The sequence below is a fragment of the Manduca sexta genome, chromosome 25 (genome assembly GCF_014839805.1).
Source record: "Manduca sexta isolate Smith_Timp_Sample1 chromosome 25, JHU_Msex_v1.0, whole genome shotgun sequence".
NCBI classification, from domain to species: Eukaryota; Metazoa; Arthropoda; class Insecta; order Lepidoptera; family Sphingidae; genus Manduca; species Manduca sexta.
The window spans coordinates 1,781,994-1,808,801 of NC_051139.1; the positions used below are offsets into that span (position 1 = coordinate 1,781,994).

The 26,808-nt window shown below is 37.1% G+C and overlaps 1 protein-coding gene and 1 non-coding gene across 2 annotated transcripts in view; both read right to left on the reverse strand.

Annotated features, from left to right (window-relative positions):
• Positions 1-228: 228 nt before the first annotated feature.
• Positions 229-26,808, reverse strand: part of LOC115446600 (galanin receptor type 3) — an 86,044-nt gene continuing 59,464 nt past the window's right edge. The window contains exons 2-5 of the mRNA XM_030173320.2: positions 5,042-5,169; positions 2,352-2,527; positions 1,753-1,897; positions 229-1,081 (exon numbers count right to left, since the gene is read on the reverse strand). Of these exons, the coding sequence (XP_030029180.1) occupies positions 402-1,081; positions 1,753-1,897; positions 2,352-2,527; positions 5,042-5,150 (1,110 nt within the window). The 5' untranslated portion in view covers positions 5,151-5,169 and the 3' untranslated portion in view covers positions 229-401. The remainder of the gene's footprint in view (positions 1,082-1,752; positions 1,898-2,351; positions 2,528-5,041; positions 5,170-26,808) is intronic.
• Positions 11,479-11,550, reverse strand: Trnah-gug. Its single transcript has one exon. It is a non-coding gene; the product is annotated as a tRNA-His (tRNA).

Below are 26,808 nucleotides of genomic sequence, written 5' to 3' on the forward strand. Positions count from 1 at the left end.
AGTAAGGAAGGAAGAAAGAAAAAATAAGACAGCCAGCTAAAGGAAGCCCCCGAAAAATAAGAAGATAAAGTATGTACACTGCGATAGTTGTTAAAACAACGCTTCAACTAACCCGAAACCATCAGTTATGTGCAACGCATTCCGCCGGATAAATCCGGTCATTACATCCAGGGACGCCACGTCATCGCAAGTTGCGTCACAATCCGCGACAACAATAAAACTTCTACGAGTGTTTCATACACTTTATTGCTTCACGGATATTATTCTCCATAAAATCTCAAACAACCAAGTTTATAACGACGAAACGAGCGGCGCCCCGGCGAGCCGAGGTGCCTGTAGACTATACGAGGCACTGAGAAACAGGAATCACAGATCGACAGAGCTTAGAAGATAGACGGACATCAATACAGTAAGCTTGAAGGGGGAGGGCGGGGCGACGGGGCGGGACGTGCGAGCCGAGGGTGGAAGGCGCCGAGGGCCGCCTCGTTGGTGGAAGAGGGCCTCTCCTCCCGCACGCGCAGCTGCGGCAGGCGCCACGCCGTGCATGCAGACGTCAGCGCATGCCGGTTCAGCACCCAATACGCGACCGCGTTCAACGCCGAGTGCGCATAGCCGAGCAGCAGTGCGTAGTGCGCCACCATCGTCGGCACCTGCAGCCCGAACGCGCCGCATATCACTATAGCCGCGTGTGGACACCAGCAGATCGCGAAGATCGCTGCGATTCCCATCAGCACGTTGCCGAGGCGGCGTCGGGATCGGAGCGTCGATGTCTGCGGTTGAGGACCTAGGAGGCTTGGCTGGAGCTTCTTGGCTCTGACGTCACCGACGTCAACGGCGTCTCGGCGCTCCCTGGGGCCGACGCCAGCGACGATAATGACGTGTGTGGGTCGGCGCATGAGTGGTACTGGCAGGGGCAGCTCTCCATGCGCCGCTCGTGCTGTCAGTGAGAGAGCAGTCAGTTTGACGCGAACTGCCCAGTGGCAGCGGGCTACCACCATCACTGGGATGCAGTAGGTAACGATGGCATGCGCTGCAGCTAGCGGCGGGCATGACACGCAGGTCGTGGTGAGCGCGGCTGCACCTGAACATAAAAAATGATGTCAATATCAATAAGCATAAATACATACAAAAATACATTTACATAAACTTTCTTTTTCCCTTGAACTATGAACTATGGCACTAGTGTATCTATAAAATTTATATAACCATCTCATTTTATTATAATATATATCCTAATCAAATAGAAACGCTAATATTATTTCTCATTTGTGTACAAATAACTTAGAAGTATGATAAATCATAATTGGTTTTACCCACAAAATATAATTGCTTATTTGTTATGGTTAGAAAAAATTTAATGAGGTTCAAATGCTTTAGATACCTACATAAATTTTCTATTCAAAACAAACACTTAATTTTGGCATGATATTATCAATATGTTGTGAGTACCTAATATGTTTAGATACATACATCACGCATTTATCCCCGAAGGGGTATGCAGAGGCGCAACTAGGGCACCCACTTTTCGCCAAGTATGTTCCGTCCCATGATGTGATAGGGGGCGAGCCTATCGCCACATCGGACACAAATTCCAGACTCCGGGCTGATACTGAGCAGAAAAACCCAAATATCACTTTGCCCGACCCGGGATTCGAACCCAGGACCTCAGAGCGCTATTGTACCGGACATGCAATACAACTACGCCACCGAGGCAGTCAATGTCATGTTTAGATAACTATCAAAATCACTCACTAAGCATAAAAGCCGCAACCCACACAGCAGCAACTGCGAGGAAAGGCCGTGTGTACACCGTGGACCCTCGGCCGCGGCGTATCGCACCGCACCGGTCCGCGGCTATAGCGACTAGGGATAGCGTGCTCGCTGCCACTGGAAAAGACTACGGACAAAAGAATACATGACTACAGAGACATCAAATGGAAAGATGGCAGATCGTCCGTTATATAGTTATGATTGCATTAAGCTACGCCAGTCAGAACCGTAAATAATAAAGTCTTTACACAAAAGTCGTCTCTCTCCTTTCTTTGTTGTATGTATAGTCAGCCATAGAAGTAGTTACACAAATATTTTATATAATCGCCTTTAAACTTTTGTTTCTGTATCATCAAAATATGTTTTTTATCCACTAAAATAAACTATTAAAAATTTATTTTATTTTATACACAGAAAAAAATATATTTCGATGGGAGTTAACGTGTAGAAGCATTTTAAAGTTTTCAATTTGTTCAGCTACTTGGTAATTGGTATTGACAGTACTCAAAGAAAAAAATGATCAGTTGTCATCAGACAACCCACTTGGACGCTCATCAAAAATATCTGCTCCCAACCCTCACCTCAATGTAATAAGTGACATGGCAAGGCAGCTGGTGGATCCTGGCTGCTCTCGTCGCTGCGAGCGGCGCGCTGGCAGCACACACCAGGAAGTCAGCTGCGCATGCGCTAAGCATCTGCGGGGTGCGCAGTCTTGCGGCGCCAGCTGAAGCCAGCGCGGCCATTAAGCTTACATTTCCTGAAAAGAAGGTACAATTAATTGCTACTCATCCTATAACGAATGAATTCACTACATATTGTTCTGACAGATAGCCACATCTCTCAAAATTTAATTGTACAAAATTATTAAAGGAGGAATCTTACTTGAGAAAATATCCAATATGTAAACCTTACTGGACAGCGACCACCGTATTATATTTGCTTCGAAACATGTTTTTAATTATAGCATAATATGTCAAGCTATACGCTGTTTCTGAATGACCTAAATTATTGGACTGGACTGTACCTACCACCTGGTCCAAATTTAAATATGCCTTGCAATTCTCCAACATCGTAAATTGGGATTGTAATAAAAATGTGAAAACTTTAGCAAAATGTTAAAATGAAAATTAAAGTGCCACCTATTTAGCCAACGAGTGAAAGAAAATCTTCCAATTAAAACTTTTTAATTTACACGTTGAAGTACATGATATTCATAGAACAAAGTTAAACGAGGGCTACTCAAGACTGAAAATCATTTCACAAAACGGATTTTAGCAATGGTTATACCAAGATACGTCTAGAACTACTGCGTTTTTAGAAACTCTTTTGGAATCCAATATGAATGAATGAAAAGATTTACAATTTTAACTCGAGCTTATTTTTAAATCTTTATAAAATTTACTTTATCCGTCTTGTATATTTGGAATTTTTCCCGCTTATAACCTTTTATTGTTAGAATTGCTTTCATGTCTGCAGATTTTATTGGTTTATTCTTGAGAAATATAACTGCTAAGCTGTTGCTTTGATTTTGCGAGGATTTGAAACGTTGGTGTGCATTGGATTTATATTCGAATTTATTGTTCATGATACTATTTGAACTTACACTTCAAAGGTAATGCTAGGTTGCGTTTCTTTTTATTCTGTCAAGAAATTGGATAAACCTAATTAAATTCACTACTGCTTTCTGATTTTAAATTCTAAATTGTCTCGGCGATAGCGTAGTTCAGTGTGGAATGGATTGCCGAGACCGATGTCTGCAGGTTCAAATTCCAAGGGAACACAACTCTTAATTTTTTTAAATTATGTCTGTATTCTTTGTGAATTATCGCTTGATTTAACAGTAAATGAAAACATGTGAAGCAACCTGCATACCTGAGAAGTTTTCTATAGGAATTTTGAGGGTGTGTGAAGTCTACTAATCTGCGCTAGGCCAGTGTGATGGATAAAGGCCTACTCTCTCTCTGTAGACGGGAGGCCTGTGCCCAACAGTCAGTATATAATACACGGCTGATATAATTTAAGTTTAAAAATAAATAGAGATAAAATTCAAAAAACGGTTTTATTTCATTGCTTACATTCACGTAAACGTAAGAAGTCATGAAGGTTTAAGGTTATAGCTTAAGGTCCATTTTTCATTAATACGACGAAATTTTAAAGGCCGAAATATCCATGCATATTAATTATTTTTACGTTTTTCTTTCAACTGCGAGAACTAATCACTAACTAGACGTGAATTTAAATTCTTTACTTGTCAATACTTGTTTAGTTACCCAGATTAAAGGTGAAACAAAATGTATGAAAAATGGACCTTAAGCTATAATCTTAAAATAGAATTATTAAAATTTTACAGTGTTCTTTAAAATACGTCTTGTATCTTATCTCTAATTATCCTTCCAACTACGAGTACTAATTTACTTACACTTGGAGAAAGGCAGTGTACCTACTGGTTCCACCTCTTCCTACCTTTTCGGTGGTAATAGCTTCATTTATGTTTTTTATTATATACCACCAATCGAAATAACTCATGTGAGCAAAACAACGGGTTTGGTATCCTATGACGGTTCTAAGTAATATAATAAGGACACAATTTTCCCATCAAAATGATCCAGGAAAACATAGAATGAATGTGGGTAACCAATCATTTTTGACACTTTATCGACAATAACAGCCCGAAGTATTTACTAATGGACTGCTGTAACACTAATGGACAAAAAAAGAGGGGTGAAGTTACAAAACACTTCTTTAAGTCACAATGTTGATAATAATATTGTAATTTTGTATAGTTGCAATGTTCGATATTCTTTGCTTAGCGATGTTTTTCTAGGATCGGATCCCCTTAAATGATTGATAATAGACATAGAAACTCCTTAAGCACCTCGCAATGTCTTTAAATATATGTCAATGGATTACCACAAGTTTACTGTGTTTTAGGGCATTTATAAAAAATGTACCTGCATAATGATCTACCACTTACTTCCATTAAGATTAGCCAGGACTGTAGGAAGTATCCCTCATAATCCTGGCTTGCATAAGTGCTGAATTTGAGGACGTTATTGTCTTCCGCTTTTGTGGTGTAACTATGACGCTCAGACCTGTGGCAAATTTATTGGAGGGAAATCCAATAAGTTTCTTCTTAGTCCTGGGATAGAAGCGGAGGGAGTGGGTGGATAGACACTTTTAGCTCATGGATTACCATCCGTGGCCAGTCAGGATCTGCATGTTCCGGAATTCGTAGGCACCTTGTGTCTGGTGGTGGATTAATGCAACTCACCAATGATGCCGATGATCGACACCAGCACATAAAGCGCGAGGAGTGTGGCGAGCGTGTGCGCATGCGTCTCCTCCGCCGTGTCCACGCCATCGCTCACGTTACTGTACATCGCGACGCATCCTTAGCACCTGCAGACAAACATAAAGAACCTTTGAAATGGTAGCCTTGGAATTTCATCTGAAATTATTTAAACCCATAAAATGTTAATGATTTAGAAAATATTTACATTCCGTCAATATTAACTCTACCAAAAGTTCGGAATGCAGTTTTCACCAGAGAATAACACGCTAGGAATTCTTATATTATCGACATTTCAGCCGGGAATCGTCCACTGCTGAACATAGGCCTCCCCCATTGATCGCTATAGGGACCGGTTCTGGGCCGCCCTTATTCATCGGACTCCGGCGACCCTCACTTGGTCGTTGATCCATCTCGTGGAGGGCCTGCATACGCTGCGTCTTCCGGATGTAACCGTGCATGTGTAGAAGAATATGGTGGGTAGCAGTGACGAACGGTCAACATTATCCAAAATTTTATTATAATATGTATAATACGATTTAATATTGTATAGTAAGTATATCTAAGCATTTATTATGATAATACCCTATGACCCCATATTGATAACTGTACTATAATCATTGTTTGTTCCACTTACACAAAGTCCCTAAAGTTAGGTACACAAAGCAGAATAGGTAACTATAGTGTGAAGAGAAGTTCAAATGTCATGTAATTTCCTTCAAATATTTTCTAAATTACTTTGTTTTTGATCGGTATTTACACTATCATAGTTTTCGTCAGCACGTTTTGGAAGAATACTACAATTATATGTGTTTTTTAACATCTCATAATACATTTCGATTTGGTATAAAAATGGCGGCACTCCTCAAATGAATTCAGTCCTTGATTGTCAATCAATAAGTGCGCCACCCCGAATACGAACAATTAATTGTAAGTACCTGTATACATAGCTGTACATGGGCGCCGCAAAGATTACTTTTAGGGAAATGCAGCATGAGTAGCTACTACATATTTTTTTTTCTTCAAATAAATATCGTGTGGTTATTTGCATATGCTAAACCATATTAAAACCTCTATTTTCGATAGTTCCCATTGTCATTCGGCTATTTTTATTGTGATTTGTTCCAGGGGAGTGCACGTTCACCCCCTTGCACCCCCTCCCGGCGCCCATGTAGCTGTATATTATTCATTTTAGATTCACTTGCCTTTATTGTGTAATGTGTCATTCTCAAAGGTATTGCATGCCACATAATGACAATATTAGAAATATTATTAGTAATCGGCTAGTCAAGAGTATTAAAATGAATAAGCGTTTTATTATTATGACATGAGTTCTTTCTAAAACTTCCAGAAGGATGACGAAGGTTTTGAAGATCTTTCTTATCGGCTTGGCTGTTGCCATGATGGTTATTAGTGGAAATGGACAAGATTGTCTTCCGGAAGGGTCCACGGTATGTATAACTAATTTACTGAATAAATTTATAATCTTTTACTGCTTCGGTGATATAGTCGTATTACGAGTGCGTTACAACACCGCTTTGAGTCCCCGGGTTCGATTCCCAGGTGGGTGACTACTATTAGTTTTTTGCTGAGCATCAACCCGGAGCTCGGGATTTGTACTCGATATGGCGATAGGCTCGCCCTCTATCACATCATGGGATGGAACACCCTAGCGAAATATGGCTGCCTTAGTTGCATTTCTACATCTTCGGAGATAAAGACATGTGCGTTTGTTTTTTTTTTATTGCAGTGTAGTGGCACTTCGGTACCATGTTGCGCTGGTACGTCATGTAGTAGCGGTTGGCGTATATGGTGGACCTGTGATAAAGATTACAGTAGTTCTTCACCGTACAGGGAAGGCGTTCCCGGCTACAACCGTGATAAACCAAAATGGCAGAGACAATAGTCATTTACATACAAAAAATGTCTTGAATGTTGTACAACCTTTTGATATTGTAATGTAAATTTAAAATAATTGCATACAAGTTTGTTTTAATTAATTTCTCGTTTTCTAAGCCTCAAATAGGCGGACCAAATATCCCATCCCGCACGATGATTCTTGAAAGGAGCCTAAACAACTCCAACAAGTCCCGCCCGAACTCAATGGCGAGGCAATTGTTGCCGGTGTTTATAGGTGAGACTCGCTTAAAAAATTTGCTGCAAGAAACACGCTCCACCTAATTGAAGGTTTATCCTACTACTTCAGTTGATTATAATATGTAGCGGTGATGATGCCGCTGATCAGATTAGTATCATTGTCTAACAGAATTCCAACGTGGCGGTTTATTGTTGTGTTTGATGACCCTAACAATCTTCTCCCTTCCTAATCCATATAACGATTTGTAGCCCTTTTTATTTCTGTTATTGTGAATATAATACTGCTCTATGCCCAACCTGATGATGGACCTGGACAGTTATCTTGGGGTCACCAGCCTTACGATCTGGCACTGAGCCACCCGAGGAGAAGGATATTGCTTTTATAGCCTACAATACATTCATTTTTCTTCTGGATTCATAGATTGCACGATGAATTGCGCTCATATACATCAGAAAACATGTTATAATATTCACTAAATGGAGTATAATTAGCCGTCTCATTACTTAAGGCAACAAATAGATATTATATATCATCAGGCTTCTTCATTTGGTCTACCTCTATATAGAGGAGTAAAATACTAACTTTGTTTTTTATCAAAACTCATTTTTATGAAAACCTTCCCTTATCTTTAAGCTACGAAATAGAAAGTTAAGGATTAAATGCTTCTCCACTCCAACTGAAAACGGAAATAAGATTTCATCGTTGCAACGTCTATTCAATTTATTGGCTAGTCCGTTATTTCCGGAATTTCATGGTCGTCTTGAACTGAAGTTGAGTTCTGTGCTAAATTTGTCTTTATACGAAGGTTTTACATGACATACGATTTGAAGTAACGGAGATATGTCGACAAAGGAGAAATGTAGTGAGGTGGTAGCCAGTATTATGCTGCCTGTTTTATTAGTAAAACGAGAGATTCCACACCTCTCTACGTCACATGTCACCACGACTTATCATCATCATCACCAACATCAAGTTTTTGAAAACCATCAACATTTGGAATTCCATTGCTGAAATAGGCCTCCCGTAAAGCTTTCCAGATGCACCTGGTAAGCAACTTGCATCCTGGATCCCTCCAATTTTATAACAAATTTTCACTATATGTACGTCATTGCTTCATTCAGCCATACATGTGATTCAGGGATAACCTAACAGAGAAAATGGACTGCCATAACGAAGCCCGTAACTACCAACTCCATCTCTAAGGCACACTGCCCCAATTTTTTGAAGTTTATACGATGAAAAGACATCGTGAAAACCAAAGGGTTCAGACCTTAGTCTACGCTGATTACTCTCTACAGCTCTCTGTAGCTTCCTCTACAAGAGGCTGTCATCAGTATGACAGTATCCTATCTTAAGTATCATACTAATATTGTAAATTCGTAATTCTGTGGAAATGTTTGGATGTTTGAATCTTTATTTTTTTAATTTATTGGATCGCCAGTCTGTGATTAACAACTAAAAAACCAGGCACTTAAATTATACCACCCAAATACAGGCAATCATAACTGACATAATTTACATTAAAGATTTATACAATTTGATTTAAGTATGCCAACAATAAAGGTGATACGAAAATGATCAAACAAAAATGCAAAAGAAATTAACGTGAGAAAAGCAATAACCAACATGAGTTCTTAACACTGTATTTAAATCAACAAAACAATTATGTAAGTCTGGATTCATTAAACTGAGATATTGAATAGATTATGTTAAAGATTAACAAACAGGCTATTTTATCCCAATATTTGAAAATGTATGCTCTGAATAACTTTAGTGCTCTAGCGCAGCGGTCGCAACCTTTCGATAGGCAAGGGCCACAAGGTGGCAAAATTAACTAAAGATGGGCAATACGTATAACATTAAACCTAGAAACCCTGCTTTAGCACTTACTCTTAATTTAATACATTTATTTTGATGTTTAAGCCTTATCACAAAACTATCACGGGCCACAAACAGAACGTTCGCAGGCCGCGTACCGACCGCTGCTCTAGCGACTTTTGTAGTAGGAAAAGCTTTATTCACGGGCAAAGTTGCGAGCAACGCTATATTTTTAGATGTGTACCAAATAAAGCGATAAAACAAAACTCGTAGGATTACACACTTTTATAAATTTCGAACTGTTCGACGCGGTTTGTTAATCTACTTAGTGGCTTAAATAAATCCGGATGTTTTAGAATTAGAGAGTGGGCTGCCTCACGCGGAGGCTATGAGGGATTATAGATCGTCCTCCCTAGAGACAGATTGATTACTTCTTGTATATTTTTTTGTATTATTTGTTTTATGTTTCTTTATTTTTCCCTTTCTCCCTTTTAATATAGACTTATTTTAGTTGTGTTGTATATTTTTATAGGCGAACAAATTTTAAAAGAATTTGTATAATTGTAAAATGTAGGTAGATAGGCGGATGACCTAACACCTCAGTCCGTCCCGTGACCACGAAGGCTGCAAAGTCTTCGAAACGTCGTGTGAAAAATAAAATATTAAAACCACGATAAAATCCGAAAACAGTTTAATTTTAATGTCTAACATTCGAGAACCATAAGAAATCATTAGCTAAAATCAAACAGAGCTAAAATGCTATCATACAAACATTACATAACATCTCATGTATCAGGATGGCGAGCGCAGTGGATACCAAACAATACTTCGTAATTCAAGGTTAGATGGTGTTTCTACTGTTTATTGGCGGCCCTATCGCTTATCATAAGGTGTATAGCAAGCTCGACTCGTCATTCAAAGCGATAAAAAAAATACAAAAGATTATTGAAGCAATTCGCGTAAATTAAATTACGAATATTGCTAGGAATGCATTCATTGAACATTACCTTCATGTTCAATACAGAGCGTGTTGTATAAAAACCGCGAATATCCGCAGTAAAACGCGGGATAAACTCCCCCGGCGCTTATTACTATTGAAATGCTCCACAATATTGCGTTCCACACTTGCAGCGGACAAAACTTTTGCTTTTATATATTTTTATCTAGCGGCAAAGTTGCACAGCGCCTGGTTCGCAGTCCAATAATGACGGTAGGTGTTTTGTTTGCGAAAATGTATCTGGTTAGTTATTAGGTATGAACATTGTTCATTTTAAGAAAGAAACATTTATTGTTGGAGTCATAAAATTAAAGACGTTTAAAAATGTTTCACATTTCTCTAACGGCGGCGATAGCTTAGTTGGGTGTGAACGGACTGCCGAGACGAATGTCCGCAGGTTCAAATCCCAAGGGCACACCTCTGACTTTTCTAAAATGATGTCTGTATTATTTGTGAATTATTGCGTGCCTTAACGGTGAAGGATAACATTGTGAGGAAACCTGCAAACTTGATAAATTATCTATAGGAATTTCGGCGGTGTTTGAATTCTATCAACCCGCACTAGGCCAGCGTGGTGAACTAATGGCTAATCCCTCTCAGTAGTAGAGGCGGCCCGTGCCCAGCAGTGAGACAGTATATAAAACAGGGCTGATATTAAATATTATAAGCAAGTTAGTCGTCATTAATTTATAAATCCGCCAGAGGCCAGACAGCTTACAACTTTATTACACGAATAATTAGAAACTTACATGATTAACGTCAAGATTTATAGCGCTTTAATGGAGATTTCTGACGAGGGTCTGTATCAGAGGTTTAAATGTGTTTAAGCCCTTTTGGTTCGCCCATTGCGTGTTTAACTCCATCCTTGATCTAAGATTTAACTTTAAAAGCGCTAATGGGTGAAAATGGTATTATTTAAAATTTAAAGCATATTTATATTTAATCGTGGACTGAAATAGAGCGGCGCGTGGAAATTTAGCTCTTTTTGAGTAATTTAAACAAAGTCCCTTTTCTGTCTGTCTGAATGTTATGGATTCTCTCAAAATCTACGTATTTTTATGAAATTTTGTTATAGAAATAGTTTAAACACTGGGTGGGTACATTCTATCCAGGAAAAATATATAGTGGGTGGGTACATTCTATCCAGGAAAAATATGCAGTCTTACTTATAAACTTGTTTTAGCGTTAAAAGGTGGTTAAGAATTGCTTCAATAGCTGTCAAAAACATCACCGGTTTCCTCTCAGGGTTTCCTAGTATAAACCTAATTAAGAAGCAAGATGGCCGTTTTTGACTTGCAGCTGATCGAGTATATTTATGTTTTAACTAAGCATAGTTTTGCGAATTTTTTATAAGATTGATAAGGTTTAATTTTTTTTTCTATATGTTTTATCAATTTAAAGTAGATAGTTCTAAAAAATATGATTAGTGCACTGTTTTGCTGGGAGGAGCACCTATAGCAATAAATGTTTACAAAAAAAAATGCTCCGCCGTGACAGTGAGTTCACTGCCGTGACCAGGATTCGAACCTGGGTTACTACGGCCACAACGTAGGGTCCTAACCACTAGACGATCACGGCTGTCGGAGCTATTAGAAAGCAGTCTAAATACCGCGACTGCATTCGTAAATAATATGATAAAATTGTAGAGTCAGTTTAAATTGTTGTGTAATGATAAAAAAAGCGATACTGTATTTGTGCGGATTATACGTAAATTGGAGTACTTTCACATTTGTTGTGACAGCGTACCGTGGCGCAGTGGGGAACAGCCAACTGTTCTGCCGTGGTTATCAAGAGGGCAGTAAGTAGATTAGAAGTGGTTAACTAGATTATATTATTGTTCTTACTGCTTTATCAAAAAAAAAAACATTTATAATTTACCTACATCACTAGAACCTTAATAAGAAGAGAATTCAGTATTTAGTCAATAATCTATATCTATACTTATAATAAATCTGTAGAGAGGTCAATTCTGTACATGAAATATATTTCCAAAATAACTATCAGGGGGTGATTAGGGATCGATACTGATGCCAAAAATGCAATTAGTAAAATTTTTGTCTGTCTGTCTGTCTGTCTGTCTGTCTGTCTGTCTGTCTGTCTGTCTGTCTGTCTGTATAACCGTTATAGAAACAAAAACTACTCGACGGATTTTAACGAAACTTGGTACAATTATTTGTCATACTCCTGTGCTGGTTATAGTATACTTTTCATCACGCTACAATTAATAGAAGCAGAGCAGTGAAGGGAAATGTTGGGAAAACGGGAGAAGTTACTTCATTTTTTAAGCTTCCGTCGCGTGTGCAACCTTAATGGTTAAAGCTACATAGAAATCATGTATGACGGAAATGTTCTCCTTAAAATTATGAAAAAAATATCCCACGACAGCATATGTCTATCTTTTATGGTTGACTCACAATAACACGTGTAACTCCCGATAGCTTAGCAGTTCGAAGCTATCTCATTATATTTGTCTACTCTTACGTTTATAACACTCTCAGTCATCCCTAATTAAAAAAGTTAACATTATTAAATATTCCATAAAAAAGAATCATAGAAATCGGGATAGAAACACCAAAGTTATACATGAAATACGCTAATAATAAGCCATTACGCGTGAATACTGAATCATGCTATATGCTTCCTTCGATTTCACCAGGATCCCATCATCAGACCCTGACCGGACAATCGGACCACCTGCATACCACCATACATTAAAAAAACATCCCGACAAATTGAGCACCTCCTCCATTTTTGAAGTCCGAAATCCACGCGGGCGAAGCTGCGAGCGGAAGCTAGTCGGTAATATAATACTTGGCCGCTTTTGACTTACGGTTCTGCTGTATTACATGGTTAACTAGATAATTTTATTATTCTTACTGCTGTTTATCAAACAAAATAATACATTTATAATGTACCTACATCACTAACACTTTGATAGGAAGAGAGTTTAGTCAGTAATCAGTAATTTAAAACTTGGCCGCCTTTGAATACTGTCCGCTCAATAACCACGACAGTGTTAGAAGTCACGGAGACAAACATATTTGTAATAACCGATCTATGGGCATTCCCAGGGAGGGAGCTGTCCTCTCCCCTGGGTTTAAGACCAGTAAGTATATAATTTGAATTATTGGAACTACCTATATGAAATCTCCGCTTTGCTTCCCTGGATCAAATTTTGAGATTCTCCCCTGAGTTGAAAGGTAGTTACACCCATGATGAGATCGTTTTAATGTTTTGTAGGATGAAATTGGATGTACTTCCTAACACCAGACTGTGATCCAAGACTTATGTAGAGTCGAATGTTTATACGACTAGATTTTTTTTGCCGATAATTAGAAAGTATTTAACACACTCACACACATTCTTAGGCCATTTATCTCCTATGGATTAGGCAATGACTGGTGCACCTACATTTCGCCGTGCGTATTCCGTCCCATGATGTGATAGGGCGCGAGCCTAAAGCCATATCGTGCAGAAATTTCAGGCTCTTGATACTGACTAGAAAAAGCCAATTTCACTGCGCGGGGATGGAACCTGAGATCTCAGCACTGCAATCATATCGTAATACAACTACGCAACCAAGGTAGATCTAGAAGAAGTTATGCTGTATAGCATGGCGAGGTATTTTTTTTTATTTCTTATGCTACCCATGATCATAGAGTTTGAAATATAAACACTTTTCATATTCCAAAGAGCGGAGGTTATTTATCCACTAGGCTTTCCTCACGACTTCACCCAAAAACGCCTGCGCCAATTATGAGAAAATCTGATGTAAAAATTGCATTATTTCCTACGAGAGCTGGATAAAAAATACTTGTATCCAAGACATGATCTATTCGTATGGCAAATTTCATCCAAATGTTCAGAAGTGACTGCGTTTACGTCTAACAAACATGGAAACATTTTCGCATTCATATTAGTAAGACAACACTCAATAGAACTTAATAAGAAAGGTTGCTTAGTTATTATATAAATAATATTCTACGTCCCAATTTCTACACTTAATTTTTCCAAATTAAAACAAACAACGTAAAGTGGCTACTTCTGTCAATTGAATATTGATATTTAATTAAACTGCAAAACCGCAATTTACACAATACTGAAGACCGCAAACCAACAATAATCTAAATTAAAGACGCCATTAATTGACGACAAATAATTTCCCTTTTAGCGAATTTTCCATAATTGCGAACTGTCGAGTGGTGGCTAGTTAATTATTTCCTTTATTTAGAACAAAGCATTAGCTACACTGACGTGCAGGGTCCGGGGCGGGACCTTTTGACAAGGACTTGTAACTATTATGCATGTATTTTACATGAATATAATCATAAATTTAGGTTATTAATACTGTGTGTACTGTCAATTATTATTCTTGCATTGACACTAATGCATAACATTAAAAAAAATTATAGGCGTTAAAGGTTAGGTTAGGTTTCTTGGTTTCTATGCTGCTTTGTTGACGCCGACGAGTCATCACTCGGAAGCTTATTTGACACTTCAATTTCAAGAGCATGTTTTAATTGATACCAATGAAAAATTGGTTGAAATGTTTTTTAATTAATTATAGGTATTGTTCAACTGTTTACCTTAATGGTCTCAGGTTGTATATTGTGTACAGGTAAGTAACTTTGGACAGGTAATATTAATAACCGCTGAACTGGTGGAGCAATTGAGTCTCATAAAACTTTAAACTTGAAGCACTTAACTAAGAAGAAAACATTCATCTCAGTACAGTGCTTCAATCTCAGTAACTATTCAATAATAAACAATTTTAATAGACAAAAAATATGAACCAAAACGCTATCACACTCAAAATTAATAAAAAGTCGAACAAGCCCGCAGTTACAGCATCCCGGCCCGGACTCTGCACGGCTACGTGTGTACTAACCTTAATCATGAATATTCTGTTTGGGAATAACAAATAATTTGAAATTCAATTATTCGTTCGTGTTGATTGGAAATGCGTCTATTCCTCGTGTTATTGAAATGTTATTTCGAAGCTTAGTTTTGTTTCGGAGTGAAGTTTTATTTCAAAGTTAAATTTATAATTATGTATTTTAATGTAAAATCAGTATTAATGTTACATATTGTTCAACTAGTGAGGATAACTGGTTTAATCAATTTCACTGGGAACGACAATTAAGATATTTCTGTATCATTAAATGCCATCTTAACTTAGTGTTGGAGTTCCAATGCGGGTCAAAACTTTCTCGCGTATTCAATTATTCATAACCAAGTGACTACCGTAAACCTGATGGTACGTACTCGTAGATACAAGAGAGCCCAAATATGTACAGCGAACTGATCATCGATGGTCGCCAGAATTGTGTTGACTTATCTTCCTTTACTAATAAGGCGAATGAAAATTCTTTTATCTATTACGGAGTATTTACAATGTATTTAATTATATGTGGTCCTTTATATTATACTTTTAATCTTTTTATTATATTAAATAATAAGATGTTTGTAACCCTCGCCTGATGGTAAACGATACAACCGCCTATACGCAGCAGCATGATACAGAAATTTGGATTACAAAGTACTGCTTGGTCGTTTCGGATTCGATCCCCAGGCATGACAAAGTAATATTGGATTTTCTACTCAGTATCAACCCGGATTTTTTATTTGTGTCCGATATGACGATAGGTTCGCCCTATCATATGGGATGGAATACGCTCTACGAAAAGTGGGTGCAGTTGCGCCTCTGCCTACTCCTTCAGGGATACAAGGCGTGAGTGTATGTGTGTGTGTGTGTGCTACTTACCTCAAACACAATAAACTGCTAGTTTTAATTATATATTTACAAAATGATTTCTTATGTTTACACGAATGTTAGACATTAAAAGAAACTATAAGTCCGCCCTGTTACCGCGAAGGCTTCAAAATCTTCGAAACATAGAAAATTATATTATAAAAACCGCAATAAAATCCGCAAATTTCTTTATTATTCTTCAGTATTCTCCTCAAATTTCCACCCGATAGGAGGAGTTACATGGTAATTTGCTTCACTTCACCGCAGCATAACTTAGCAAATGAGCCCCTGTTCCCACGGGACCTCCGAGGTCGGGCGAGGAAGACAAATGGCTTAAACACAATGATTAGAGATGAGGGAAATATTTGCGATTATTGGCTTCATTTATATCATTTGGTATATAGGTTTTAGAAAATCGAATAGTGGAATTGATTTCATGTTCATTCGATTACAGTATGTATTGCTAAGGTAATTAAACGCTCATTCAAGATGTGTGAGTTTATTAAAATTATTGTTATATGTTATAAATTTTAAATTAAAATAGCCTTTATTTCCCAGTGTACAGCAATAATTCACATTAAATATATTTGAGGTATTCATACAATTAGAGTTATAACACAATTCATATAGAAATAAATTTTCTTTAATGGGTTGTCCATTGTGATGTTAGGGGTCGTTCAAGTATTACGTAACGCGATTTGGGGTCTTTTAAACGTTACAGGAGCGGGAGGGGCTCTCGTACAAAGCGTTATGTAACATTGTTTTTATTTTAAAACAATTTCCGGTATTTTGCGTAAAATAATTGTGAATATTAGAAAAAAGTTTTGAATTTAGAATTACATAACTTTTGGAGGGGGCGTACGGGAAAATGTTACGCCGCGTTACATTGGGAGGGTGGGGAGGCCAAAAAATGCGTTACGTAATACTTGAACGGCCCCTTATAAACAGCAAGCCAAATTAAAAACAATGTTTTAAGACAACGTGATAAAGACTACGTGACAAAAAATTCTAATCTAAATATTCTTTACTTATACCATATCTGTGTAATTTTATTTACAATACTAGCTGTGCCCGCCGTTTCGCCCGCGTGCAAATCAGTGCGTCACAACGTTTTCCCGCGTAAAACCCGACCCACGATTTTTTTACAATCACGCAATCTCTTCTACAGTAATCGTTTTATTTCAGTAAATTCTCATAAAACCTTCATGTACTATTGACCTAAACCTTCCTCAAGAATTGCACTTTCTTTTAGTAAAAATCGTACAAAATAGTTCAGTAGATATTAGATAAATCGATCACATACAGACAGACAGCTTTTGGGGACTTTGTTTTATAATATGTTATAGAATTATTTTAATTTCATGGATAAATGTAACATAAGTATGTGCAAAGAAACTACTTATATCAACAACCTGTAAAATAATTGTTGGCATTCACTTGTTATTTTATTACAAAAAAGGGGATGGTTATCAATTCGACATGTATTTTTAATTAATGTTTTTTTTTTGGTAGTGATTAATAATAGCTACAGTACTGCATAATAGCTTTCTATAAGTGGAAACTTTAATGAATTATGTATTCTTAATCTTAACTAGTTTAAAAGAGTCAAAATATTGTATGTTTCCCACATAAATAAGAAAAAGTAATTATCTTAGTACCTTTTAAGCACAAATACCCTGAAAGAGTAAAATCCGTGTTACAAAGCAGTACTAGTCTACTAAAAGATTACTGGTCAACATTTTTGCTACAAAAGACTCTGCTGAATATATATACAATTTTAAGAACAGATGTATTTTAAGGTTAAAGGTCGGTAATATTAAAAAGCGGGTTATATTTGGTATTTTTTGGTATTTTTATTTTAGCAACCAGTTTCCTACGTCACAATATTGAGTAAGTGTAATACATTTTCACAGACGTTTTTAATAATAATTATAAATATTTTTCAGCCTTTACTAAGTTAGCTAACACTATACCTATATATTTATTACCTACGTATGTAACGATTTAAAATAGGCCGGCATAATTGTGTCGACTAGCAAGGGGTAATCGTCTCTCATCAATCTACACTATCTGGACCGTATTCCACTTTCCATCAGGTGTATCGTGAGAAAACGATATTTACACTCAGTATAGACATAAATACAAACAACACTTCAAGATTTCGGCAGCTTACCTACTTCATATTACATATCATAGGAGCCCATCAGTCACATCATCATCAGATTAAATACAAATTCCAGTGTCTACAGCTTTTTTACATACACACACAGTATCACGCCTCTATACAATTGGGGTAGGCAGAGACTATGGATTTCCTCTTTGCACGATTCTGGCATACTTCTCTAACTTCCTCCACCTTCATCAATCTTTTCACGCATCCTCGCCGGTTCAGAGTACTTTTGACCTAGCCTTTAGCAAGAACTTCAGATATCTGACATTCGAAGGTTCGGTGCGGTCGACCCCTACCGGCTCTTCCATCCACATTCGCCTTATAAACCTTCATTGTCAGTTCTATCATCCATCCTCTGCAAATGCCCAAACCACCTTAGCATACCGTTCTCAATTATAAATATAAAAATAAGCTACTGGTAATACCGTATTGTTAAAATAAAACATATTGTTGTGATGGTATTTGTGAAACTATTGCTTTAAAAACACTGAGCGTTGGATAGACCGAGGCCTCAGTGGCCATCCTGAGCTGAGGCCGTGACCCTGAAGAGGGTCGCCCTCAGCATGGTCACTTAAGGGCTCGCAGTGCCTAAAGCACTCACCCGCAAGACCGGCCCTGCCAGGCTAACAAACGTATATCCATGTTAAAAGAAAAAAAATCATACCGAGGCAATTGGTCGTTGATAATCGTACCGAACGGTTGGTTGGTGAAATATTTGTAGCCAGTGATAGTTTTCTTTACTTTAATCAAAATTGCTTCAGTTTCTAACAGTATCATATTCGATGTAAATACAATGATCATAAGAGAACCGTTAACTTGTCTGTTTTTATCAGCAGAATATCATATCTACAAACCCCATATTTCATTCAGAACTCAATATTGACACAATTTGTGTCAGGAAACAGACGATTCCCATACTTCCTTGGCCTAAAACGATTTCCGATGGCGTTTGCAAACTCGTTCGATACGTCACCACAGTGCTAATAATGTATAAGTCAATTTTTATAGAATTTGAAACAAAAATCATTACTCTGGTATTGTAGATAAATATTAATGTTTTACATTCGTTTATATTTTTATTTAAAGTAATCTTTTTTGTAAATAAACCGACTTACAACCAGCAATTACAAAACCACTCTAAGCTAGATTTTGTTTTTTTTTTCAAGGATTACGTTCTGTCCGTTCCACAACAAAGCCGGAATAAATATTTACTTATCGAGCGTGTTTTGTATGGATGTGGGAATTTAATCTGCGAATTCATTTTCCAGCTACCACCAATTAATTTCATAATAGTATTATCATCATATTAATAAATTACATTTATTAAAGAGTAATAAAAATACTTTTTCCCAGATTGTAGCAATTTATAAATTACTAACGGCCCGCCACGGCTTCTCATAGACAGCATAGGATATGTGCTATTTTTATCTGTATACAGTACATACACATAAGCCTTCCTATAGAATAATTTGGTCCTTTAGTGGAAAGCGTTATAATATTTGGTAGTTTTCGAATTTATTGCGTTCAGATAGATGTGATTTTGTTTTATATGTGAGGAATCGTAATAAAAACGTTATAAAAAATAGAGCCAAAATTATAAAAATTAGAATTTCGAACATTTATTCGACTTTCAAAAATTCAAAATTTTATATTTCGATCTTACGCGATTGGCTTAGAAAATGTCGTTCGCCACAAGTCGTAAAACCTCTAGCATGACACGAAACTGCGGTAGAACGTGTGCACTTCACAAACGTTGACCGCTCTTTCAATTCGCCTATTTCCCGGGACCTTTCACGTCACCTCGTTATGGTTCGTTTAATGTGACCGCACTAGTTTTGTATTCCTGTCGACCTGGCGATGTTTAGGAACTGTTTAATTTTATGTGCATTTTAAAAAGGAAGATAAGTGTTAAGGTACTTTTGTCAGGTGTACACAATATGCTCTGAAGTTAGGTACATTCTTAGCTTCTAGGTATAATTTAATGTAGTGTTTTAGTTTAAATCAAAAATACAATGAAAGGTATTATGCGAGATTGCAAGAGTAGTAGACACATCCTCACCCTTAATTATATTGTGAGTTTAAAATACCAAAGACAAATAATATTTACTAATCACAATAGTGTGTTTCATGTTGAAGTCTGAACTGAAGCCTCTAGTTTCACAACCAATTTATCAAAGGCTTCGCGAATAGCAACTTTAATTTTCCGAGTTCAAAATAATGGCCTACCCTCATACACACGTCCACACCAAATTTCTAATAAATACATACATACACTTCACGCATTTATCCCCAAGGGATATGCAGAGACGCAACCAGGGCATCAACTTTTCGCCAAGTATATTCCGTCCCATGATGTAATAGAGGGGGAGCCTATCGCCATATCGAGCACATATTCCCAACTGCGCGCTGATACTGAGCAAAAAAACCCAAATATCACTTCACCCGACACAGGATTCAAACCCAGGACCTCAAGCGCTGCCATACCGCGCATGCAGTACAACTACGCTACCGTTGCAGTCAAATTTCTAATACACTAAAATATCAATATTTCAACCTATTCACGTATTTACACGGAATTGTTTATTGAAAGCCGGTGTGGTCGATTTGTATAATGCCAGTGTGTGACAGAAGCATTGGGCGTGTGGGTGGCGGCTGGCTGCGGTCTGCCATTCAATGTACATTTGCATATGAAAATGATTACTTGGTATTGTGTTGCTTTTGAGGATTAAAGACTAGTAAACTTTTTCGTGTAAGTTTGTGATGATTGTTGTATTTATATCGGCTTTAACAGTCGTTAGTAGCGGCTTCGTATTTCTGAAATTTTACTGTAATAATAGTTTTGCTATAGTTTTTAAAGATATATAAATGAGTTTTTTTTATTAATCATAGACGTGATCTATCTGTATACCAAATTTTAATCAAACATCCTCTTAAATAGAATCATGATATTACCTTAAGCTAGTTCCATATAAAGCCGATATTCATGGAAGTTATAATTCGAGACTAAAGTTCCTGAAGCTGAGCGGAATAGCACCAGGTTTGTAGATCATGCCTGTTAAAGAGCGAGAAACTTTACAATGCGATTTCATAAAACTAACAAGATGGCTTATTATAAACGCTGTTATGTTAACTGGAGTTATTTACTTGTTGAGTAATTTTGGTCTCGTATAAAAAATAAAACAAACACATCGTACCTTATCCTCTAAGGGGTAGGCAGAAGTAAAACTACGGCACAAACTTTTGGCCATGTCTGTTCTATCCCATGATGTGATAGACAACGAGCCTTGTACTAATCCAAAATTAACAGATCCAGATGCACTAAAATATTACCGGCTCACCGATGTTTTAGCAATCAGAAACACGGAGACGAGTTCAAATTCAAATTGTTTATTAATCAAATTTACATAAAAGCTTGACATTAAGCAAAATTAAATAAATTTTCAGGAAATTATAATATATATTGAATTATCAGGGTGCTATTATTATAAATATTGAATTATCGGAGTGCCCAAACTAGGCAAGGCGTGTATCTTGAAAAAAGGACAAACGCAGCGGTATGCAGTCATTTGTCATCTAAAGTTCTGTGTAGTGTTACTGTTTATGGTGGGTCGTACTTCTTATAATCCGGCCAGGAGCATATTAGTCCCGCAATTCATTTGTAATAAAAAAACTTGCCCCCAAGCGGTTCTGCGACCAAAAGCATGTTATAAAAGTCTTCATTAATCGTCGTATATTAATGACTACCCTTTACTCATCCAACATCAGTCACTGTAACTCAAGGCCTTTGTTGCCCACAATATGACAGCTAATACAGTAATTCAACATGTCGCACCCTCGTCATTAATCTCTGCGGTCTAAGTACTAAGGTTATTGACTGCCTCGGTGGCGTAGTTGTAAGTGTACACGGTACAAGTACGACTGCCGCGCTGAGGTCCTGGGTTCGAATCCCGGGTCGGGCCAAAAATAATTGTCACTGGGTTTTTCCATCTTAAAAAAAAATTACTCAGTCGCAGCTCGGAGTCAGGAAGTTGGCGGTGTGATACCCCCGTGCCTCGGAAAGAACGTAAAGCCGTTGGCCCTGCGCCGGCTCTCTCCGGTCATGTCGGACTACCGTCTCACCGAACTATGAGAGTGAAGGAACAGAGAGTGCTTGTGTATTGCGCACACACTTGTGCACTATAATATCTCCTGCGTACCTGGCTGATCTCCGTTGAGATTGGCCGCCTTGGCCGAAAATCGGCTAGGAGGGATTCATTCATTCATAGATCCTGTCCAAAATATTATTCGTAATATGGCGATAAATGTGAATACAACAAAACAATACTGGCAACGTAACCACGTCGAAACTTACGTCGAGGTCATGAATACGTATCAACTTCACAAAGCTAATAACTAAATGCGTTTTAGTTATGAGTAGCTCAGGTGCTTTGCGGGTTTCACTTTGAAAATTAACGTTATTCTGAAGATGGATGTGTATTCTGCAGTGTTATTGTTCGCATTATAACCTTTTGTCTTTCTGTTAGATACAGCTGTCTATTTGAATAAGTTTTATTTAAATATCTGGTTAAAGAGGCGAATAAATTTATTTTTAAGATTATTTCATAGTCGCTGTCAATTGTTGCCAAAAACACTACACCCCCTTATTGCTAATTTCTGCTGAAAAATATATCGTTTGTATATTTTTATATACGGGCACAGCGCTGTAACTCCACCATACCTGATGGTAATTAGAATAAGATCGAGAAAGTGTTAATTAACAAGACGGGTAAACTATGTGGTTGCAGAGACAAATAAACTCGCTTGATGATAATGCAAAATCGCTTTCAATTGTTGCTAAAAAATACTACATCCTAATTGCTAATTGCTGCTGAAACACAGCATTATTTTTATACGGGCCCACAAAGGTAACCCTACCACGGGTAATGGTAATTGGAATGAGATCCAGAATGTATTCACTAACGAGAGGAATAAACACTTTTGTTCCTCGTCTATGAACACAATTATGCCGGCCTATTTGAATGTACATAATATAGTACATATAGGTACACAGGTCGATCCCAGAATGCAACGTACTTATATACTTAAGCGGTTTTATACCTTAAATGGTGGTCCCTAACGGGACGGATACAAGTATACAAACATCAATTATGATGTTTGTTACCTTCATAAATTGAGTTATATCTTTTTACTAGCTGACCCGACAGACGTTGTCCTGTCTTAACTATGTATGCAAGCGCGCATTCTATCGATCGCTGACAGTTATTTCAAACTACTGACAGTTATGTAAAATTAATATTGCCGTTGAGTTTTCTTAAATTTTCTAATTTTCCGCGCAATTTTTTGAATTTTTTTTTTCATAACAACCTTCTCCTGACAAAAACAAACACAACAAAAAAAAATGTGAAATCGACCCTGCCGTTCACGCGTGACGGCATGACCAAGGAAAATAGGGATTCATTTTTATATATATAGATTTACATACTAATAAGTCATTAATAAACCGTATTGTTTGAGCGGACTTACGCCATAGATACTATTAACCACCTAATGGAGGTGGTAGATATACAAGGTAACCGCAAAATGCTGCTATACAGAAAGATATGGTCCTACAAGTTTAATGCGTCGTATAAACGCAAATACTTGGTGCGGACGGCTTTTTATGCCACGTAAAGGTTTCGCAGCGCTCGTTTCTACTCATTTAATTGATGACAGTCTACGTACATACTTAAATTTATTCACACGTGTGAACACGGTCTTAAATTATATTAGGGTACACTCGCCTAATGGTTTAAGGTAGCCATACTTAAAGCCGTTGTAGCGGCTTCACAAAAATATTGGTCGTAATGGAATACTTGATGCTAGGTGTGCGGCTTTAAGTCTGCTCTGTGAAGAATGAAAAGTAATTTATAGATGTTAAATACGATGATTACTATAGATAGAGATAACAAATAAAACATACAAATATTTTTAACGGTTCCGTTAAATATTTAGTTTTCAAAAAGATGGCCTAAATAGTTTGAAAACTGCTGTTATCTGAGTGTTGTACTCGAAAGCAATACACATCGATCTATAGACAATTGTTGGCAGTGAATATCATATATTGGGTTTTGGTAAAGATACACTGTTGTCCCTGGATTTTTAAGGCGTGGCCTCAGGCAATTTTGTACCGATGGCTAGCAGCATAGAACATATATTTATGACATACTCAATATTTATTTCTGCATTTTTCAGTTCCTGAATACATTTCTATTATTTTGGGCAGATTAATCGGACCTGAATGGATTGGACATATTTAAAGGCGAATTTAAACCGTAGATGCTACATAATGTAGTATATTATGGAGATCATTTTTGCAATTTCTGACCTGAAAAGTATTGAAACCTCGGATGGTCCCATAGATTCTTTGATCGTTATAATGCAACAGATCGATTATCATCAATAAACGTTTTTCGTAAATCGCCCATTTTCGTGCTGACTGTAGTATTATTTTTATCTGTAAAAGCAGATTTTAATATCTTCAAAAATTATGGATAGTCGTCTAAGAATATTTTCTTCTAGCTACAGCCATTAAAAAGATATCCCTACTGCCATCTTAAAATCCACCCTGTATATGTATACCTATTTATAATATTATGCACTGATATAAAAAACCCACCTGTATATACATATCGAGACTATACACGAGTGCAAAGATCCGGTAGGTCAGAGTAACAGTTGCTCTGTTGCCATAGGTATGCAGTGTTCCATGTCCGTATCTGTTCCAGGCGAGCGGCACGGGTAATCAACATGCTCAGATCAGCCGACAGTTGACTGCCTGCTGATTTGCTGCTGTAATTAAATACCACCCTGTACATAAGTGACGTTCCATTTATCGATAATAGGGATTGTATGTAATCTGGATGTCGTTTTGTAGTTGTGTAGACATGCCTTTGACTTCGAAGGGGTTGGCAGAGTAACCAGGGCACCCAGTTTTCGTCATGTTTCGTGTTTCGTCCTTTGAAGGAAGGTGAGCCTATGACCATATTAGGCACAAATTCCAGACTTATATTGAGCAACCAAATCCAAAATCATTTCCTGACCCAGGATTCAAATTCGAGCCTTAGAGTGGTTTAGTACCACGCACGCAAAACAACGCCACCGAGGAAATGGTTATTACAATATAATATTTTATTCTCCCGACCCGGTTGGCACAATTTATTATCAAAATTGATTGAAGTGAGGAATCAAAGAAAAAAGAGGTATATAAAGACATAATAAAAAATCATTGAGATTTACACAAAGTCCAAAAATCCTGAGAAATTAAAAGTATTACCATTAATTAACCTAAATTAACTAACCAAGAATCCCACCAATATCACAATTAACATACCAATTAACGAGTTGTCTGCGAAAATACATTATGGATATAGAATTTAACAACTGAAAATAAATTGAAGATAAGCCGTGACATACAATGAGCCCGCGTTTGCCTTCAACACAGCCCTAAAGTAACAGAGATCTACATTTTCCTCCCTGAATAATGAGAACATTAATATTGTCTGACATTTTGTTGGGTTGTATTTTTGAGGCATATTTTGTAACAATATTTAACGATAGCATACTCGGGAATGGAACAGACTGCCGAGATGAATGTCTGCAGGTTCAAAACCCAAGGGCACGCACTTCTGACTTTTCATCGTTCAGGTAAACATCATGAGGAAACCTGCATACCAGAGACTTCTCAACATTTTGGGAGTATGTGTAGTCTGCCAATCCGCACTAGGCCAAAGTTGTGGACTAAGGCTTAATCCTTCTAGTAGTTGAGGAGGCCCGTGCCCAGCAGTGGGACTGTATATAAAACAGGGTTGATATATTATCATTATAAGTTGTCTTTTATCGTTTTACCATCTCTGTCCACACCTCTAAAATGCTGGCATGAATTTATGTAACTGGAGTCGTGGTAATAAAATGCAATTTATCGCTTCTGAGTTCTGCAATGATCATTAATCATATTGCTCATAAGAAAGTTTGCAACTTATAAACTTTTCGAATTATCTCTCCCCAAAATTTACAGAAGTTATAAAATTCATCCATAATTTTTTGTTTTCAATTTAAACCTTAACCACGGAGCGTGATGCTTATGAAAATGATATCATCTAATTATAATATATATTATAAATTATATCAAATTTAATAGACATTACTCAAATCAGTTTATAATTGATCCACTTAAGTATTGATTGACATTTTAGTTTTCCCTTTCATGGACACCTTAGTACCATACCATGTTGAGTTTGTTTGTATTTATATAAAAATAACTTGTGTTTGTATTTCGAGGCTTAGCGGATCGCGTGTTTGAAGAAATAAGTCTTTTGTCAACAATGATATTAATTACACGAGCTTGTCAACTCTGTTATAAAGACGCCCAGAGCCGCAATAGGACTCTGAATTGGGGTATAAAATAAAGGACTGATATACTCCTTAATATTGTAATATCTCTTTATACTACTTACTTATATTGTACATGGTAATTTTGACTTAACGTTACTAAACCACATAGTTATTTTCTTAAAAATAACACTTTACAATAAGTTGCTCGAATCGTAGATGTAAAATAAATGAGTGCAAGTTTTGAAAAAAATAAATATTAAAACAAAGTAGATATAATTTTATATGTCTTAAGGCCACTACTACTAGTTTAAGAGAATTCCTCGGGAAGGCGACGTTAGATCACAATCAGAATTACGCGCATGCCATATTCGCATTATACTAAAAAATGAGCAAACATCACAAAAGGCATATCTAGGGTTTTGGTGAAAATATTAGTTATTTATGAATGATTGAAACAATGTTAACAGAGGCAAAGACGAGTATTTAATTTTATTTTTAAGGCAATGTCAAAATGACCCTGTATAAAGTAAGCATCTTGTGTGAA